Source organism: Pempheris klunzingeri, chromosome 4 (genome assembly GCF_042242105.1).
Source record: "Pempheris klunzingeri isolate RE-2024b chromosome 4, fPemKlu1.hap1, whole genome shotgun sequence".
Classification (NCBI taxonomy): Eukaryota; Metazoa; Chordata; class Actinopteri; order Acropomatiformes; family Pempheridae; genus Pempheris; species Pempheris klunzingeri.
In genome coordinates, this window is record NC_092015.1 from 17,680,044 (window position 1) to 17,701,026 (window position 20,983).

Here is a 20,983-nt window from a genome sequence, read left to right on the forward strand (position 1 = left end):
TTCAGAGTAATGCAAAGGAAATCCGTCCACCCTGTTCCTCTTTTCCCTGTTGTCCCTTACCTCTCCACACTGACATGATGGATGCTTGACCTCCCCGACTCTCACACATGCACACACGCATGCACGCACACATTCACATGTCAGGTGATCCATCTCTTGATATTTGATGTCATTTCCAGGTTCAAGTGTGTATGTGTGTGTGTGTGTGTGTGTGTGTGTGTGTGTGTGGGGGGGGGGGGGGGGTAGTGATAAATCATGAGAGATGCACAGTGCCTCAGTGAAGCAAGCTACATGTAGTTAAACACGTAGATAAGGTACTAGAGGTAAACGCGTAAACACACATGTATATGAAGAGGAGAATGAAATGCAAACATGCAGTGATACATGCACACGTGCATCTTCGCGTGCACGCCAGCACGGAGTCACATGTGATTACACGCACACACACACCTGCCTCTGGACAGGGTGACCTTGGATGCTGTGTATAGAAGGAAGGCGGAGCAAAAGAGGACATTACACTGATGACAGAAGGGGAGGATGTTAGGGATCAGGAGGGGTGAGGGGAAAAGGAGGTTCAAGGAGGGGAAGGACAGGAGGGGGACGGGAGTGGACAGGGGAAAAGGAGAGAAGGTGGGGGGGGGACGCCAGGGCTGAGGGGAGGAGAGATGACAGGAGGGAGAGGAGGGAGGTGAGCCGAGCGGCAGGGGGAGGGAGGGAGGGAGGGAAGTGGAGGATCTGTTTCTGGGACGGCCAAGGCAGTGAAATGCTGCAGTGAAGCCACACAGCTGAGCCGGTCCGAACACAGCTACTGAGAGGCACTGAGCGCTCAGCCCCTTTCTTCTCTTTCTCCACACCTCCATCTTCTCCCATCCACCACTTTCACCTCCCACTCTGATTAACCTTCCTCTCACCCCACTCTTCGACCTGCTCTATCCCCCCTCCCCTTTGCTTTCCCTCCCTCTCTCTCTCTCTCTTTCTTTGCACCAGCCGGTGAGTGAGCAGATTTCAGAAAGCATCCTGAGTGGAGGAGGACTAGTGGGGTGGGCCTGTCTCTACCTCTCGTTTTCATCTGTCCTTCCTCTTTTTCTTCATCAGAGCAGTGCACTCTGTCTTCTCAGTACCCATTCTCTCTTTTTAATTTAACCTAATTTTCTATTGCTTTTTAAATGTTGCGTGCTTGTAAGTCGCTGTCCTCTCTGTTCTTGTCATTGCGTCCTTTTCTTTTTCTGATTTGTGCATTTGTGCTCCTGGTGTTTGTCTGTCCATCCGTCTGGCGGTGGGGAACAGGGACCATCACAAGGTGAGTCCTTGCTAAAGTTAAGATCGACTCTATGGTGCATACCGATTCACAGGCTCACACTGGGACACATATCTGCTTTGGAAGTTAAGAGTTGTAACTACCAGACGACGGCCTCTTGGTGGAGGGTTTATGTTGGAAGCTTGCAGTCTTCTGCTGTTTTATGCTGCAGCTTTATGTGGTCTCATAGTTTTGGAGTTGGACGTTAGGGAGTAGTTTGAAACTGGCTATGATTTGCTTGATGTTGGTAAGAGTGGGCTCAGTGTGGAAAAGGTATAACTACAAACACGTTTGAAAAGATTGCAAGGTCTGTGGGCAGTGTGTGTGTGTGTGTGTGCAGTGGAACTGCAGGTAGAACATTTAAATACACTTTAAATACTCTTATCGGTTACTTACATGTCTTCTTTCAAGTATCCTATCACTGTTTCACTCACTTCATCTACCCACAAGGAAGTTTCATACACTTCTCTAATCTGATGCAATATTCTGTATTTAAGCATGTGAAATGTTTTGTGAGTGTTCATGAATTACTGTCGTAGTTTTTAATGGGATGAAAATTATGCAATAATATATATATGGATAATATATTGATTTTTAAAAATGCTTACATCCACTTATTCGTGTAATTCAAATTAAATGCTTGAAAAATGATTTGAATAATATTAATTTTCTCACTCTGTACCAGACAGTGGCCTATTTTACCAAATAATCTGTGTTTTAAGTGGCAAACATTGTCTGTAAAGGATGATTAGTTCTGAAACATTTCTTAGGCTGTATTCAGACAATACGAACGTGTAAAAAAAAAACGCAGACCAATTCATTTGTTTGAATGAGGCCGTTGGGCAGATGCAGTGGTGGTGGGAGGTGCGGGGGTGCCAGGCAGAGTGATCTAGCAAAAAAAAACAAAAAAACGCAAGGTCATCCAGAAAAAAAGTTGAACCAGACCCAAATGTCTCCCCCAATGCATCGAAATGTCATCCAATCAAATGCGTGCACTTATCGAATTTCTACCGTTTACCTCAGCACAGTAGCATACAAAATAACGTGATTCTCAGTTACTTTTCCAGAGTTTTTAAAATCCTGTTTAATAGTTTTATAAACTCATGGACTGTTAACTTAAACTAGTACAGGACTAGTTATAGTTCAGAGCCATAATGAATCCTGTTTAGTCTGCAAAAGCTGAAAATATATACTCTACATTCACAAAGTCACCTCTGGCTGTATCTCAGTGGAGCAGCTCCAGGTTGTCCTCCGTGATGAGATCAGAGTACAGCTCAGCTTTCTGCGTTTGAGACTGATTACAGCTCTTAGATGAGCAACATCCTAGCTGTCATAGTGTCAGAGATAGAGCACACGTGCGCACTGACCGGTCAAAACTCTGATACTTTGTAAGTGATATGGGCTGATGCAGTAGAGGACATTTTGTTAAGCTACACAAAGCACCGTGGGTGGTGAAAGATACGAGGGGATTACACTAAAGTAAGGCATCACGTTGGTGAAATTGTTAGCATTGTCACCTAACAGCATGAAGAGTTCAAATCCAGCAGCCAGCTGGAACCTTTCTGCATGGAGATCGCATGTCTCCTCATGTCTTCTCCTCTGGGACTTTCTGTTTCCTCCCATAGTGCAAACGCATGCTAGCTAGCTGTAGATGGATAAAAAAAAGAAGTACAAAAAACTGTGACATTTTCCTAAATAATCTTTATTTAAAATACATAATGTAATGATAGCTGCTTGTTCAGAGGCAGCACAGTGCAAGCATGAATTTGGTGTTCACTTACATTTAAAGTGATACAAGAGTAACTTTTCAGGGCGAACTCATGGCCAGAGGTGGAAACGGTGACGCAAAATGACTTCTACATGATACAGTATTTTTTTATTTTTTTTATTTGTTCGTTTCTGATTGAGAAATACAATATACAGTAATCTATGTAACGTTATATTGCCAACAGAACCATACTGCACAAAATTTGCCCTAAATGTCAACCTGTTATCACCTTATGGAGCAACCACACAAACCCTGCAACTTAAACATGCAAGATCTCACACACGCACATCAGCGTCCCAGGAAATGTGACTGAACTAGGGCTCTCCCAACCAAACAACTCTACAGTTATGATCATTTTGTAAACTATTTGCAATGTATTACTATTTTACTGTTGTTCTTCGCAGCATGATTGTGTTAAATGACCATAGTAGCTTCGTTGATCATCACAGAGCAACACATAATCGTGAATATTATTGTGATGCCAAACATGTGCTTTTGATATTTCACGAAATCACACAATACATCACCTGTAATGTCAGAAAACACAATTTATAAAATCATAAAACCATTAAAAGACTGTAATTAAGGAACAGGCCCAAACACAGACCTGTACAGACATTACAGGCATCATGAAGACACCACTTTGTGACTGTTATCACAATACAGTGAAAACATCATAGGACATTCAGAGATTAACAAAGCTCACATGCTATAACATGTAAAATGGACATTAAATAGTGATCAAGTATCTTATTAAAAGAATATTTTTTAATCATTCAGGGTGTTCCGACCATCCAATACATTTCCCATTTAACCAAACGATCGCCATGCCATGTTTCTGTTACGACAGCCTCACTTTCCAATATACCATCTTAATAAAGTGAGCTTTATATCTTTCCCTCATTTCCATTGGATTCACATGCTCTGCACTACAATTATATTAGAATTGGTATAATGTCTTAATGTGCAAAACAATATCTACAGTTTCAAACACCACTGTTGAGGTAAAGGAGACACTTTGGAGACTGAGCTATCATATAAGTTTTAAAACTTTTTTTTATACCACATCTACATGTTAATCTGAGTTAAACTATACACTAAAAAGTGTTTGTATTGCGGTGCAGTGGCTCAAAGGTTTTCTCTTAAAATCTCTATAAAACAGTTGGACTCAAGTTGCAGTTAGAATAAAAACATATAGATTATGAGAGTCTGTACGGAAGCTTTTGTGTTCATGATATATTGAAATCTTAATTGTCTCTCAATATTTTACAAGAGGCTGATGAAACTCATCAAAGTGCAACCGAATACCTCTGACACTATAAATTACATATGCAAGCATATATGTGCATGTATCAAATAGGAATAAAATAAAATCCAAGTATTATAACTTTTGACAAATGGCACCGCCTGATTTGCTACATACAGTGAAAAGCTTAAACATGCTTTGACTGACTCACATTGCTGTGGTGGTTTTGTGGGAAACTGAACTGACCAGAATTAAATTACTTACACTATTATAGTATTTTTTTCTTTTTTTTTGCTGTGCACTGTTTGGCATGCATTAAGGGCAGTATAGTACACTGTACACGCTTCAGTTGACAAAGTAACAAATTTGGCCTGTTTTGGTGGAAAAACGATGATTCATAGTGAGACTAACAAAACAAAAAGTTCGTCAGGTAGCTCTTCTCTGTCAGTCATGGCACATCAGTTAATTTGGATCCTGCGTATTATTTCCTGTTTTACTGTGTGTAAATGGGACTCTTACCTGTGTGTGATATGAGATATGGTAAGGGTTTGCTGTATGACTGTATGAGTCTGTGTGTAGATTTCTGTTTGAGCAACCTTCCTTAAACATTAATAGTGGTTGACACCAAAATGAGTTAGGTGATTGTGAGTTTTCGCTTTAATTGTCTTTGATATGTTTTTGACTTTGACAAAAAAATCCTGTCATGTAGTCAACAATAATTCACTTCACTTTATCTCAACGCAACAAACTCCTCATCCAGGGGCTGTCTGCAGAAAAATTGCACCATATATTGCAGTAACAGATATTGTAAGTGTTGTATGGTCTAGTCCTAAAACTCATTAACAGACATCACTGAAATATGTGCCTTCTACTAGAACCTCTGTATTCAGGCACACGAGCATGTCATTCCTCTTCACAAGGCCAAGATGCTGGGGTCTCTGTCAGAGGGGTGGACGGTATAACCAGCAATGACATACAGAAGAAAAATAAATATTTGGCTATTCTGTTTGTATTAGCACAGACTTCATTTCACTTCACTGTAAGGTCACATAAAGTACTCCGGAAGCATCACGACAGCTCACTGCACATTAACAGTCCAGTTAACCAGTTCCTTTAGGCATTGGCACTGACAGACCAATAAAAGCATGAGCCTTGTATGCTAAACAAAGAAACAACAAAAAAAAAACATATTTGCATGCCAACAAAAAGTGGATGAAGACATAAAGACAGTGGCAGGACCAAAAGATAGAGGGGATAATTGGAAAAGATATTGCTTCTGCTGTTTTCACAGACGACGTTTCGACATGCCACAGTAGAAAAACCTCATGATACAATTAATGATGGCTGTGTTCCATTTCCTGTAGCTGCTTCAGTTTCAGGGTCCTGGTGTCGTGCATGCTGGCTCACTGTCACAGTGGCTCTGTGGGAAATCGCCTCAATGTTCATTGATTTACTACTCCCTATATAAAAGACATTCAATAGTTGATTCTACAGTTATTCTAATTAATCATCATGCTTTGGCGTTACCACTGACAGGTCATGTCCCAAGACTGTCATTTTCACATCTTAAAAATGCAACACAATGGATTGTGGGATTGTGGGCAGAAAGCAGTGTGCAGTACATGCCATGGGCACTACTTTTTGTGTTCCATTGTGGGGATTTTCGCGGGGCACTATATAGTGCTTACATTTTACACACTCAAAATTCAGGCACTCAAAGAAAATGGCAGAGGGTAAATATAGTGCACTATATAGTAAATCGGCAGTGACTTTGGACTTGGCTAAGGTCATGACTTACTGGGACACTGAACAGAGCCATTGTTGATGTGATTAGCTATACCTCTGATTTTCCTACTATGAGAAGTCAAAACGTCTGCTGTCAAAAAGGCTTAAAAAAAACTCCACAGGTATGAGGATTGTATGAAAATGCTCTCCGGCTCAGACACAAGTAGACAACATTGAGACATTCAGACATCACTTGGCTGAGTCACCGACTATTAGTTGTCTTTCTGATGAGAAAAGCCACCGGTGGAAGGACGTCGCACATGAGCTAACATGTGCATCTATGTTAAGACATGATGCCCCTACAGGCACGTTAGACACATGGCTTTAAGGCAATGTTGAAAAACACTAGATTCACGACATGTTAACCCAAAAGATTTCACTCAAGACAAAATAGCATGGCTGGACTGCTTCTGTTGTGAGACAGTGGAGCCGACGGCACAATTTACCAACATCCATTCTCAGTGGAAGTGTTTAGCTTAGATCAAGTATGAAGCTCTGCCTCCAAAACCCCTGTGAACTGCATTAAAAGTTGATTAGTTAATAGATTACTGTTTCATATTATACCGCCCAGCCCTAGCCTATTGTACAGTTTGCTATGAAAACGTTGTTCCTTATCATGTGACTTCTAATTCCACTGTTACTATGTGTTAAGTTTCAGAAAAGTGTTCCCTGGCTTTTTTTTTTTTTTTTTAAAGGAAAAGGACGCATCTCACAGTCATATAGAAATACGCACGCACACATAGACACATTCAGTACACACACATACACACACACAAACACAGAAAGAAGCACACTTTTGCGCACTAGCACGCATACACACACACACGCACACACACACACATGCAGTAGAGATGGAAGAATCAGTGGGCGATGATTCAAGCAGTAGTTACTATAGATCTTCAGGAAGAGGGTGCACATGTCTGAAAGAAAAGAGAGAAAAAGGGAATGACAAAGAATTATATGAGCTAAGCTAGTAATATGCTTGGTAGATGCCCCAATAAATAAGCCTCTCTAGAGATAAAGTCAGCAGGTGCAGAGATTTGGGGCACAACACACACAAGGAAACACGGGCACTTACACAGACATATTGTACACACACTTATTTTTATATCTTTTGAGGACACCGTACATCCACACTCTTCTTTTGAGGGAGAGAGGATTTAGTCACTAATAAGCAGACGTTCTGGTCCTGTTGGCTACAGAATCATTGGAACTGCCAGTTTGATTTGACTTTGGCCGGCACTCTGATATTTATCTTTGTTGTATTTCTCCATATTGTCCAAGTCATGTTAAGCTCTACAGCAGACAAGGTGTTCAATACAGACAACAACAGTCCAGACTGGTTAATATACGCAGTTATTTACCGGAGAAGGGTAAGGGCTCCACAGTCCGCTGGTTCAATCAGATGACCCAGCTATGGTTGTCTATAAATATAAAAGAAGAGATTCCCAACAACACGACAATAGATTAGCTTTCAGTCAATAGAGGGAGAAGAAGTTTATAATCCAATTATAGGAGAGAAGGAATTATGGTAGGTAAAATGCTTAAGCTGTAGACAAAGTTATGTCTGAGCTGTGTGGGTTTTCTTTTGAGAAAGTATTTTGGACAGAAACTGTTGTAAACGCCAGAAGCCTGTGCCACGAAGCCAGTTCAACATACCAAGGGTATCTTTCCATTATCCGGCTTCATTAAGCCTAATAACTGCAATCACGCTAGGCGGTCACATGACTGTGGTTATAAACTCAGTAAATTAACCTTTGCCAATATAGCCATGAGCACGTTGACACCAATCGCAAACATGGACAAGCCTACTGGCAGCAGAGCGGCATATTTTACAAGCGAAGTGCAAAATAGTTGAACACACAATCCAGGCTGAACGCAGCACAGTTGCAACTGCCAAATGCAAGACAGACAGCGAAGCAAAAAAAATCGTGTGTGCATTAGTTAACAGGCCCATAATATCACTGATCCATCTTCAAGGGATGAGTAGATCTGACTAGAATTAGTTCTGTGCATTCCATTAAAATGAAGGTGGAGTCTTCTCGAGTTACAGCTCGAGTTACAATTTTAGCCTTATTCTCTCAGCTGCGACCTCAATGGACCTCGACAAACTTCGGAGCAAATGAAAAAAACAGAATTCTAAGCATTAAGTAGGCTTACTTTCAAGTCTAGTAAGTACAAGTTCCTCATGATGTTAACTACAATCTCTAAAATGTAATAATATTAACGGTGGGTGAGTCTCCTCATTCATCTCCCCATCATTCATGTTTTATATAAGACACGCCAACAGGATGTGTCAGGATCTAATGTAATGAATTCCAAGAGAATTGATTGGTCATCGTTGAAGGAGCTTTTATATACATTGATCTCTTATCTTGAACATTACTTGCTCCGCAGCAGGTTAAGTTCACAGCACATGTTACCATGGCAATGCACCCTGGTAAGAAGTGAACTACCATGGTAGGGTTAGGTAGTGTTAAACCTGAAGGTATTTTGTTAGCGTCAAATCCAGCGAACTACTGAAGGCCTCTTGATAGACAAAGCATATGCCGTGAATATTTGATCAAACAGAAAAAAATATTTCTACATGGCAATCAGAAAAATGGATCTGAGAACAATAGTATTAACACTAAAATCAAAAGTGGAGTTCATGGAGAAGACAGAACACAATAGACGTTGCCAAGCTGTCTCTCACGCCAGCCAGCCTTTACTTTCAGTACAACATTTTGTGATTTCACTGTCTGTAGTTTTGCTGTCAAATCTATTTTTTGATTCCAGTGCGTAAAGTTTTGCCCTCAAACCTATTCTGTTTGGTTGCATAATAAATACCCAAAAATAACCTTATGTGAAGCTGCACTATAACATATATAAAACTAGGACAAAGGTCTGAGTGTTATATATTAAAAGAACCAGGACAACGCCTTTTAGGAAATTTTAGGCCAACACCGACACATCTCATTTTTTAATAGCAGATTATCAGACACTTTTTCATTCCAGTTTTTAAAATGGATTATGAGCTTTGTTGTGTTAAAATTCTCGCTTGCTCTTGATACTAGAGTTAACTGCACCAAACTGGAACTAGTCTTACATACTGCATGTCATTGATTTGCCGACACAGTTCAATACTCCCACACTGCCGATTTCCTTTCACTTTAATTTGAAAACAAACCACATGTATGCGAAGCACCCATTGCCCTCTTATGTCATGCCAGAGTCGTGTCCAGACAGTGGCCTCTACTCCAAATCAGCAGCTGGGTACGCTGGCTACTGTTGTCCAAGTCTGACAGCAAATAACCAGCACAACATTAAGCCAGCGCAAAATTGATGCAACTCAACAGATGCACATTGGCCACTGCCACTGGTGAATTTCATCTTATTTGTTGATGGGCCGCTGGCACTCAACAAGGCAAATATGGATAAAGATGTTCGGCTGATAAACTGATGCATCCCTAAAAGGGACCCATGTTTTTTCATTAAACTCCATCCCAGCATAAACAGGAGATGCTTTTTGTGATGAGATTTTGAGATATGAGATATTGACTAGTCCAAATTGAAGAAGCTTATGAAATGAAACTCCATGACTGGTGTAGCTGTAGAATTTCGGTTTAAAGGACTGAAGAATGTGGGTGTAAACGTGTACTTAAGTTTAATTAAGGATCACAACACTTGACTCTTAATTCAGTGGCATATATCGATTCCTGGAGGTATGCCTGTTATTACTTAGGACTGTTGGTATGTCACTGCTGTTCTCTGAGATGCTGTTCATAAGTAGCTGATGCCAGTAGAATAGAAGCTGCAAATTAATAGGTGTACCATTAAGAATCAGCATATGCCACTAAAACTAGAGTAGCATATCAAAATTTGCTATTGGTGCTAGTGGTAGATTCTGCTTGAGGATTAAGTGTGCCATGGTGAGATGTCTTACTTGGTTCCCTCCTCTGCAACACCTTCAGCCTCCAGTTTTCCCTCCTCCTCCATCTTCTCCTCAGAAATCAGTTCCTGTTTCCGGTGTCGACGAAGACATTTCACTACTACCATGGAAAGAATCAGCAGAGCCAATGCTCCACCCACTGATGCCCCAATCGCAACTGCAATGGTTGAATCCCTCGGAGGGGGAACTGAGGAGAGGCGAGGAGAGAACGGTTAAATAGTTTGTAGGCAAAGGATGGAGACAAGTGCAATGCAGGCTAAAAGCTCTACTGGGCTGATTATACAGAGTGGAAGGCAAGAAAGTGCTGCTGAGTTAGCCTATATGACCCTATGGCGTAAGCAAGTGTGTGTGTGATGGCGAAAGAGGTGCTTAGAGACTAAGTTCAACCCTTTGTTGGTCATTAATAAGTAAAATGCTGACTCACCAGTAGGTCCTCACGCTCCAGGGAACAAACCCACACAGTCATACAGGCAGAATGTTATATGTTTTGTACAACATACATTTTATATATATCCATCCATCCATCCATTATCTATACCGCTTACTTTAAGTGTCATGGGGGCTGGGGGCTATATATATTTATATTAGTGATGAAGAACAGTGACTGAAAGCTCAGAGCACTGCAAAACACAATCAAATCATGGTAACTTACATCACTTTGATAACATTTACAGCATGTCACATATAAGAGAAAAGTCTAGAATCTGGGTTCTATTCGTTTAAACCTGGAAGTGCTTGGGAAATGATCTGCAGCAATGTTAACAGCTAACTACACAAACGTGTATGGAGCGTTTTAAGTCATATTTTGGCGCAACTTCAAAATTATTCATGAGCCTCTACTGCTACCAGCGTGCATTTTAGCTGGTTCTTCCACTCCCTGGACAGAAAAAAATGGCTGCACAATTTGAGGCGAGTGGTATACATGCATCTGAACTGGATGCTGAATGTTGATATTTGTTTCATGTTACACTGAAGAATGGTTTGTTTAAAATGTGGTTTTTCAAAGATACAACAAGTGACAATGAAATATGAATAGAGCACTCAAAAGTGCTATTTTCATGCCCCTTACAGCTCTAAAAATCTCGCCATGATTTAGCACAGAGAATGTTCTTTTATAGTAGCACTCTGTACTGTATGTACACAACTGATGACTGACAGTTTTTCTGGCTGACAAATAAACAACTCTGTTAAATGCCACAATCATACAGCCGTCACAAGCGCAGCGCTACCTTTAGCTCATAGCAGCTGTTCATTCAGCTCAGAGGCTGTGCTTTGTGCCGTTAGCTCACTAAATGACAGCCAGTCGCAGCTAGCAGTGTGCCTTTTCTCATTCTTTGGCTCAGTGGGTGTGTGTTTCGTGCTGTTAACTCACAACGGTCTGTCCCTGAGTCGTAAATTTTGGCTGCACTCTCTCTGCCATTCTTGTGTGACTAGCTCGCTAGCTTCAGCTCGGTGAAAGACTCCGGTTGCCATTTAATCATTTCATTCTGACCAAATTAAATGACTAGACGGGTTTATTACAGGTCTGTGACAGAATCTAAATTACAGACCTGTTTCTCTTCTACCACAATTCTCAAAAATTCTAGAAAAACTATTTAATAGATTAGACAATTTCATAGATAAACACAATTAATTTTACCCTTTTTTTCCTCTTCTTTTCTTTTTGTTTAATTGTTAATTGTTTTTTACATGTACGAAATAAAAAAATAAAAAAATAAAAATAAAATAAAATCAAAATTAGGGTTAGGATTTATAGACAATTGTAATTGTAATATTTATTTAAATGTATCCTCAGAAGCAAGGCTTAGTATCTTACGTTCGGTAACAACATTTAGCTGTATGACTCCATGTCCCTGGATGCGGTCAGGGGGGTTTTTCACATAGCAGTTGTAAATCCCCTCATCCTCCAGCTGAACATCTGATAGGGTGATTGACAGGTCGTTCTTATCCAGGTTCCCAGCAAACATGACCCTCTCTCCAAACCGGTCCGAATGCAGAGGCACCATTCCTTTTTTCTTGTAGTATGTCATAAACTACGGAGAGAAAGAGAGAAAGAAAGAGTTCATAACAGGCTTGGAGTTTTAGGATGTGGGCATGTAGTCGCTATGCATACAGACAAGTCTGTTACCATTTCCTCCGTGTCATTAAGCGACTCTTGATAGGTCCAGTTCATGCCGAACTTGGTAGCATCCATCTTGTAACAGGAAGTGAACGTGCAGGGGATTTTGACAGTTGTTCCGTTCAGTGCATTAATGCTACTGGCCACAAGCACATCCATGCTTGAACAACCTGTAAATGAAAAAAACAACACTGGTGATAATAATGCTGCAACAATAAAATATCTGAGCTGTAAGGCTTTAAACAGAATTTGCTGAATTTATATTTTCCAGGATTTTGATGAAATGGAGACAGAACTATTGATAAATGTCAATTGAAATTATGGATATCACGAACGGCCCAGTAGATTGTGATTATAAATATATTTGTTTAGATTACTGAGATATCTGAAAAATCCACCGTACACATTTTGGTTTAGGAAATTATTACATTTTTCAGATGATATTTGGTCTTTTTCTTGTAATATCTGCATGCTAACAGTAAATCTGTTATAAGTAGTTTATTATAAGTAGTCCAAATAGAGTGTACTGGTCATTGGTGTTCAAAGGAACCTTGAGTAGCAAGACTTTTAAAGTCTGTCAAGTTAAGTTGAAATGAAGGTCATATATAGTAAATCAAGCTCCTATGGCTGATTTGATGTACACTGCAGTACCTTATTTATCACCATTTCCAAGTTTGTGAGTACGTACATAACCTAAACAAACTGTATGTAATCTGGTGTATTTTAGGGTTTCTTACAAGCGTGCTGCAAAACAAAGAGCACACACTTCTCACAGAACACCGAACGGCTAAAAACTTCGCTTCGTCAGCAGTTTCAACTTGCCAGTATCATCATGTATTGAAGGATGTGGGTTTCCATGTAAGTGCTGACTCTTGTTCTGCACCCCGTCAGGAGAGTGCTGTCTTTTAGGCTGACAGTCATTTGATGTGAACTCCTTAAGTCACTGAACAGATTTAGATGTGGGCTAGTCCCGCAAAGTGATAGCAGAACAAGCAATATACCTGCTACATATACTTAACAATTCCAGTGAAGTCTGTATGAAACCCAGACGACACACAGAAAGTGTCGTTTGACGGCGTGCTTGTTAAATCGGCATAATGTATCATAGATTGTGTTGGAATACTTGTGAGAGTAAAAAAACAGGCTTCTGCACAAGTTTCTACAGCAGCTCCACTATATTTGTTGAGAATGTATGTGTTATTTCAGTTATCTTTTGCTGCTGGAGAGGGTGACATCCATGTGGACACACTGCTGTTATAAAATCCTTATTTGTGATGTTAAAATGCATGGATAATCAGTGCAGTGTTGTTTTTTGCAGTCCCTCATTGTAAGTAGGTTTCAACCTAAAACAGTGATATCATATTTACAGTGTTTTTTTTTCATTTATGTATCACTCCATGTACTCTGAATCATGTAATATGATTGACTGATGGCGGGCAAATGTGTTATATCAGTTATTACTGTTCAAATCTGGAAGAAACAGGGACAGTGATTTTGGCACTGTGATCTGGCATTAATGAATTTGGCCAAGTGGAAACAGTAGAATTATGTGATATTCATCAATGTCACTTATCTATTGCGGGCATCAGATTTTTAAATGAATGCTTTGCTTGATTCAAGGAGTACGTTTAATTTGTTATGTGACATTTATTCGAAGGCAATTACAATCATTGCATTTGATTAAGTTACCAGGGGAGAAGGCAGGACAGCATGTTCATTAGTTTGAAATGCTGAATCTCATGATCATGATTGCTGACAAAAGCAACAAAAGCTCACTTGTACAGCAGTGGCAGGAAACCGTGTTAGACCACACCACTTTTTGGAAGCATGTTGAGTTTAACATTCTAAAATCAAAGGAAAGGCATATAACCGCATATAATGTAACTTGGAATTAAAATTAAAGCATCATTTAGTTTCCTCAAGTTCCCTCCTCCCCTAGAACATTATGCCTCAGCATGGGCTTACCCTCCCCAGACAGAATCTGTGCCTCTTTCTCAGTATGTGTGTATGTGTGTATGTGTGTGTGTGTGTGTCTGTGTGTGTATGTGTGTGTGATGGGACTCTGCACCATTCTCTCCTCTGCAGTCGGGTGTTTCTGGCTCCCTTCCCACTGCTGCTGCACCACTCCACAGGACTGCCTCTCTGCACCACACACACACACACACACACACACACACACACACACACACACACACACACACACACACACACACGAACAGCATCTCCACCCATCGTCCATATGTATAATTTAAGCACGCACAATTTTCCATCATGCTCACAGTTCATCACAGTCAGGTGTCTTATGATGTAGCGTTGCACCTGCTTCTTGCTCTCTCTCTCCCTAACACACACACACACACACATACACACACACAAATGCGTACACACCCTCCTTCAAGGTGTGCATTGTCAGCAGTGAGCTAAGCATGCTAGCTGCGCTATGTCAATGTCATCCACTGACCTATCTGAACACACAGCTCACACTGACACATTCGCACAGACACCGGTGTCACTGACACACACACGCACACACACACACATGTAAGCATTGCAAACACATATGTGCCTTTGCTGCTACAACTCATACACAGATCTACAGCGTGACAAACAGTTTGATACGAGCTCCTGCTGACTCAGCAGTCCTGTGGCTGGTGAGAAAGAGAGGCAGATGCAGTGACGGGGAGAGACAGAGACTTGCTAACAGATGAAATACTGCAGTGAAGCTGCCTCACACGACTCCTCCCTCTCTCCGCCCCTCCCTCTTTTCTCTCCCATCTTTGTCCACCTCTCTCGCATCCCCTCACGCCTCTTCCCCTGTACCTCGTCTGTCCGACCCCTCTGCCACCCTCAAAATTGACAGTTTTCCTGTTTCTCCTCATTTTCTTTTTGTAGTCCTCCATGAATTTCTCTCTCTTTTAACTCCCCTCTACTTCCCTCCATTGTTCCCTACTCTCACAAGGTCAATGCAGAAAAAAAAACAAAAAAACGTAGGTAGGTCTGTTACATCATCTTTCCTGTGCCCTCCGCATTCCTCTTATCCAACTCTACAGTGTGTGACCAGCTTTTACATGATCCTGTACATCTCATGTATATTTGTCCGTCTGCCTGATTGATGAGCAAATGAAGGAAAGCACAGACCAACAGCCGTTATGGCCATGAGGTATAAAACAATCTCTAAGAATGCACAGTATGGGTCGTCACGAGAATAGAAATGACAATCAAAAGTGTGCACAAATGTTTTTCATCTCAACACAAGCTACAATCCTTAGGTAATCCAGGAAAGTTTCAATAAATATGACAGTAATCTAGACTATCCTAAACTCTACTGCTTCCTGATCTCAATCCAATTAGACATCTGTGGGATGGCACGGACAAAGCTCTTCAGGGTAGGAGTCCACTGAAGACCAACTTGACAAATCCACAGACAGCGTCCTTTGAAGGTCTCTTCTAAAAGTGATTTAAAGCTGCTTTATGGGCACAAAAGGCTGCGGCTAAGTATTTAGAGGATGTTCCAAAAAAAAATTAGCAATCACTCCCAGAGCCCTATTAGACTTCAGGCTCTAGTTTCATCATTATTTTCTAGGACTGGGTTGGACAATCCCTGTAAAGTATCACTGCTCACTTGTTTAGGTGGGCTGGATTTAGGGTGTGAGAGGTGCTGGGCCAGAGTGGTTTGATGGAGTAAATGCTGGCCTCCAGTGTGTTGACACTTCAGGATTATCAAATGGGCACCCTCCCTCTTGTTTTTTTAAGGAGCCCAACTATCTATAGAGGGCTAAGCACCACTATATGACACCCTTCAGATCGTTTCCCAATGCTTTTTTTTGACATTGTTAGTTTTAGGGTTAGATGCAACTTTACCTGACATATCTACTTACCAAAATCTGTGCAGCCTACAAACCCTTTTTCGTGATACGCTGACAAGTTTAGTTGTAATTCAGTTGTGTTCTCTACTTTTGAGCTTTGAGCTCTAGTGCCCCCTGCTTTGGAAAACGTCACACTGCATTCTGCACACTGCAGCATTCAGGTGCCAATAAGAAGGGAGGGGGGGGGTAAGTCAGCTCATAACAAAAATATGTCATCTGTCAGTAATTCCTGCTATTGTTGCAGGAATCCTGTGGGCTGGATAAGCTTTTCTCTGATTATTTCATGACTATAGTGGGATAGAAATCGGTCTCAGAACACTATAAAGTAATAACTAAAAACAATACTGTGTGAGCCTGCAGCATCTCAGTGTGATGTGCTGCTGTGATATTAGTGTTGTGTAAACACTACGACAAAGAAGATAGGGATGCACCATCGCCAATACTGGTACCAGATATTGGGCTGCTACTTGCTCAGATAGCTGGATCAGGTATATTCAACTAATTAATTCAGCTCTATGTGTACATCTACGAGTACTTACTACTTCAAGAGTCAGCAGTGCACCAGTGGACTGAATCTGATCAGACTCCTGAACATAAACACCTCCATGTTACTCTGGATCAATTTACGATGATCCCAGTCTTTTCCAACATACAGCTTATTAATTAATCAAACACGGGCATTGCATTGGTGCTCAATCAGCCCACATCCAAAGCCCAGGTATCAGAATCACTATCAAGACTGAAAAAATTGGATTGACGCATCCCTAAAAAAAAGAAAAGAAACATGTATTATCCAGTATACTGACCTTATATCACCGCAGTGCTGTAGGCATAAGAGCCGAACTGCCCACACTCTTTTATGATCACTTGTTAATACCATACAACGTGGACATATTGACTGGACCGAGCTGAAAGCTTTTCTTTTCCTTTTCTTATCCTCCTCTCCCCTTCACTTGTTTTTTTTTTTTTTACTGTTATGCATTATTGACAGTCGTGTCTACTTATAGCAGAGTCACACAGTCTGGCTGCTTTAAGATACAGCACAGCACGTCTGAACTTTCAGAAAGCACTCACAGGGTTGGAGTGCAATCTGTAGCAGATATACTGCACATGTGCACACACATAAAAGCACAGAAACATGCAAGTTCACAGGAATCCACACAAAGGCCTCTAGTTTTGGATGGCGGTAGTGTTGAACATCATCGGCAGTGTAAACCAAGTGACAGTGTGTATGAGCAGACATGATGAATCTTCATCGCACTAAAGTGTCTGAGTTTACAGCTTCTGCACAGAATCTGAAGAGAAGCAACGGGTCTCCTTACAAATGAGGGAACATCAGCAGCTGTCCCACACTTTCATATGATTATTTACTTCTGTCTTACAAAGATAAATTCTTATACAGCAGGAATATACAGACGAAAGTAGTAACATTTCAATGCAGGAATGCTGATGAAAAGTACAAAAACAGTTAGAGTCAATTAAAGGTTTATTGTCATTTAATATAAATGTCTTTTTTTTTTTTACATTTGAAAAAGACATTAATAAACTGTAACTTTCCACATTTATCAACAACCAGAAATGATTTGCTACCTTGTTGTAGCAAATCATATCATCATATGATTTCAATATCATGATTTTGCATCATGATATTTTCTTTGGCTGTCTTTTGATGCCAGTTACTCCACTGCTGGGGAGAGTATCTTAAGAATAAGATGAGATGTTCCTTTATTAGTCCCATGACGGGGAAATGTACAATGTCACAGCAGACACAAGGAGATATAACATTGCATAATATGTTAATGTAGGAATGGTTAAGATCACTTGTCATAAAATTATTTGTTTACGTATTGCTGTTTCATGCAAAAACACTCTTCATAACCCCTTTACAGTAACATCTTCCTGCTGAGATTCAGAAGTCTACTCTTTGTACCAGCGTTTTTCTGGCAGAAAACAAAATGCACTGCTGTTACGCTTCAGTCTTGACTGGACTGTGGTGATTTGACACGTCTGTGCTTCCTATTGCTGCAAATGAGTGGCACCGTGGCCTGTTTGAAGTCCATGCCGGTGCATCTACAGTGTTTGCCTTTTCTTTTTTCGGTGTGCTGCTGCCCTCTAGTGCGTTTGTACAGGAAATGTAACTGCGGGGTTGCAGAGCAAGGTCAAAAAAAGTGATGGGCAGAAAAAACATTGGTGGAAATCTGCAGAAGTCCATAGAAATACTACTGCCAGACGAATGTAAAAACTGCAGCTGTATTACTATTGAACTTATCACTGAGTGCTTTCCCAGCTGTATTATATGTCCACCAACGTCAAACAAAAGGAGTCAATGTACCATTGTTTGATTAGTGAGTAAAACTTAACCATTTCCACACGTTTGCAGCACTACTTTTACTGACCGTAGCTGTTTTCATGGGTGAGCTCAGGATGTGGCACCACGTCTGTTATTCAGCACATGGAGCGTGCTGCCATCTTGTATTCTTAACCAGCCAAAGTGTCTCAGCTGTAGATAGATACTCTTTTATTTATGTCTTAAGTTAAAGAAAATCACAGTTGGCTGGTGGGTTCAGATATCTGAGAATGTAAGAACATCTTATTCATGATTTGTGTGGTATCTCAAAGTGACAGGCCTATGTAAGATGCATGTAAGGTGATATTCTTTGATTTGAACAATTCAGCCGCTTCCTTAATAATATAGGAATTAAAGTTAAATTGAAGTTAAATCTTGTTTAAAATAAAAAAGGAGCAACTGTAGTTTAGCAGCATCTCAATGCAACAAGCTCCCCAGCAACAGTAAACTTTTGGGTATCTATTTTCGCTTGGCATAAGTGAAAAAAGGCAAAGGGTGCTGACACCATCTAAAAATACCCATGAAATGTCCAAACCACTTCTATTTTCCACTTTGTGGAAAACTCCATCTTAAATGACTCACAGGGTTTGGCTTCAATATACATTCAACCAATAACTAATCAGTCAGACACTAATCCAACACACTGGTTTAACCTCTGAACGATCAGCCTCACTTCCTGTGTGCTCCCCCGGTTGATGAACCCCGCCTTGGCGTGGCGGCTAAATCCCAGTGAAGAGGCACAGGAAACACACCACGGTCTACGTGGTCCCTAATGGTATCTCTAATTCTCTCTGAGTCTTTATTGGAGTAGAATAATTGATCCCTTTTCCACTACCCTGGACGTCGAGTAGGTGATGTGCATCTCAGCAAAAGACATGATCACTTATTGATTTCCCTTTCTGGTGAGTAAACCAGAGGATCTCATTTTTGTTGTGACACACATCCACCTTGCCGTTGATGAGAAGTGGCTTTAGTGTAGCATTTGCTATTGCAGCAGCAGGAAGGGGGAATGTTATACAAGCTCGCCGCCGATGCACCTCAACACAACACTGGCTTGTATAACGCAGAACGAAGTTGGCTTTTGCCTGTAAGTCTTCCGCCTTTCCATTTAAGCCTATTTGATTATTCTCAATTGGAGTAATGGTGCTGGGGGTTTGATCAGATGTGGGTCACACCATGCGGGAGCGTGTTCAGATCTGGTATCTGTCTCTTTTTATCTGTAAATTGTCACGAACCAGCCCTGGTTGGATGAGCCCACATCTGCTCCCTGTTCCACGCATTTATATGTCCATATAAATTCATAGAGCCATTATTCAGCAGACCCCATGTGTGGGTTTACACATCCGCTCCTTAATACACGGCCTATAAATATCAGCAGCACATTGTTTGCACCTCATTACAGGCCTATAACACTGAGACCTTCTGTACACTGTTATTCTGCTTGCAAACCAAGCCAGCGCTTATTTTTACACAGTGTATCATAATCCTGTTTAAAGGCTGTGATAGCAGGCCACCAGTTTAGCTGTCAACAGAAGCTAAATAGAGACGCAGGGAGAAATGAGTCCTCACAAAGCTGACACAGCTGATGAGAAATCAGTTTGGCCAAATGCATGTGGAGGAAAACCACAACAATCATGTCTTGATTGTTGTGGTTTTGGCCAAACTGGGAGAAATGCTGGAATAGCAATTACCTGTCTCATATTACACCCATCATCCTGCACACACACACACACACACACTCACACACACACACAGTAATGTGAGAGGAAAAAGGCCTAAATACGGAGCAGTATGTGGAGCCATCATCTTTTTGAGCTGCTGATCTGCGTATCAGCTATGACAGCATCGATCGGTGTGTGTGTGTGTGTGTGTGTGTGTGTTGTGTTGCTTCTTACCGGAGAGCAGCAGCAGCAGCAGCAGCCCCGCGCTCACCAGCTGAACGCCACAGCTCCTCTCCAGCGCGCGGGAAGACATCTTCTCTCCTTCTAATGAAACAAACAAAAAAAAAAACTAAAAAAAAAAACCGACGCTTTCACCCCTCAGAAAAAAATCTGCATGTATATTTAAAAAAAAAAAAAAACAATCAAAGGGAGACAAGTCTGTTCTTGGCGTGTGCGTCAAAATGGTGAAAACAGTATTTTTTTTATGTCAGAGGCAGGACATGGCTGGCAGTGTGGAGCCTTAGCACGGTTGGTCTCATGGTTGTCGGTGGAGGAAGGAGGGCAGGGCGGGAAGCACGCTGGAATATCAGGGAAGGCGGGGTTTTCTCCCTCACAGGTTACAAGTCAGAAACCAGTGTGTTGTAAGACATGATAAATTGTGTTAAATAGGGGGGGGGGGGCAGTTGCAGGACACATGAGGGATGAATGAGTGGAAAAACATGAATTTTCCTCCCAGAGAGGCACCCAGTGTTCATCAGGCTCCTGTGTTACCTATTTCATTTTTTTTTATTTTATCTTTATTTATTTGTTTAGTTTCATTTATTTGGGGTTTTTTTGGGACATAGGTTATTTAAAATTTACCTTAAAACTAGTTTGGCTTTTTTTTTTTTATTGCACTAGAATTTATTGTTGCTTATCAACCAACATATAGTCACTAATATTAATACCTGCAAAGTGCAAAGA

General features: G+C 40.9%; 1 protein-coding gene across 1 annotated transcript; it reads right to left on the bottom strand.

The window, feature by feature from the left end:
* Positions 1-6,965: 6,965 nt before the first annotated feature.
* scn2b (sodium channel, voltage-gated, type II, beta) lies at positions 6,966-20,456 on the bottom strand. Its single transcript, XM_070829737.1, has 5 exons — positions 20,255-20,456; positions 12,156-12,316; positions 11,844-12,060; positions 10,022-10,214; positions 6,966-7,016 (listed from the first exon to the last, which is right to left on the bottom strand). The coding sequence occupies exons 1-5, from the start codon at positions 20,331-20,333 to the stop codon at positions 6,986-6,988; spliced, it is 681 nt and encodes a 226-aa protein (XP_070685838.1). The 5' UTR covers positions 20,334-20,456; the 3' UTR covers positions 6,966-6,985.
* Between the last annotated feature and the right edge of the window lie 527 nt (positions 20,457-20,983).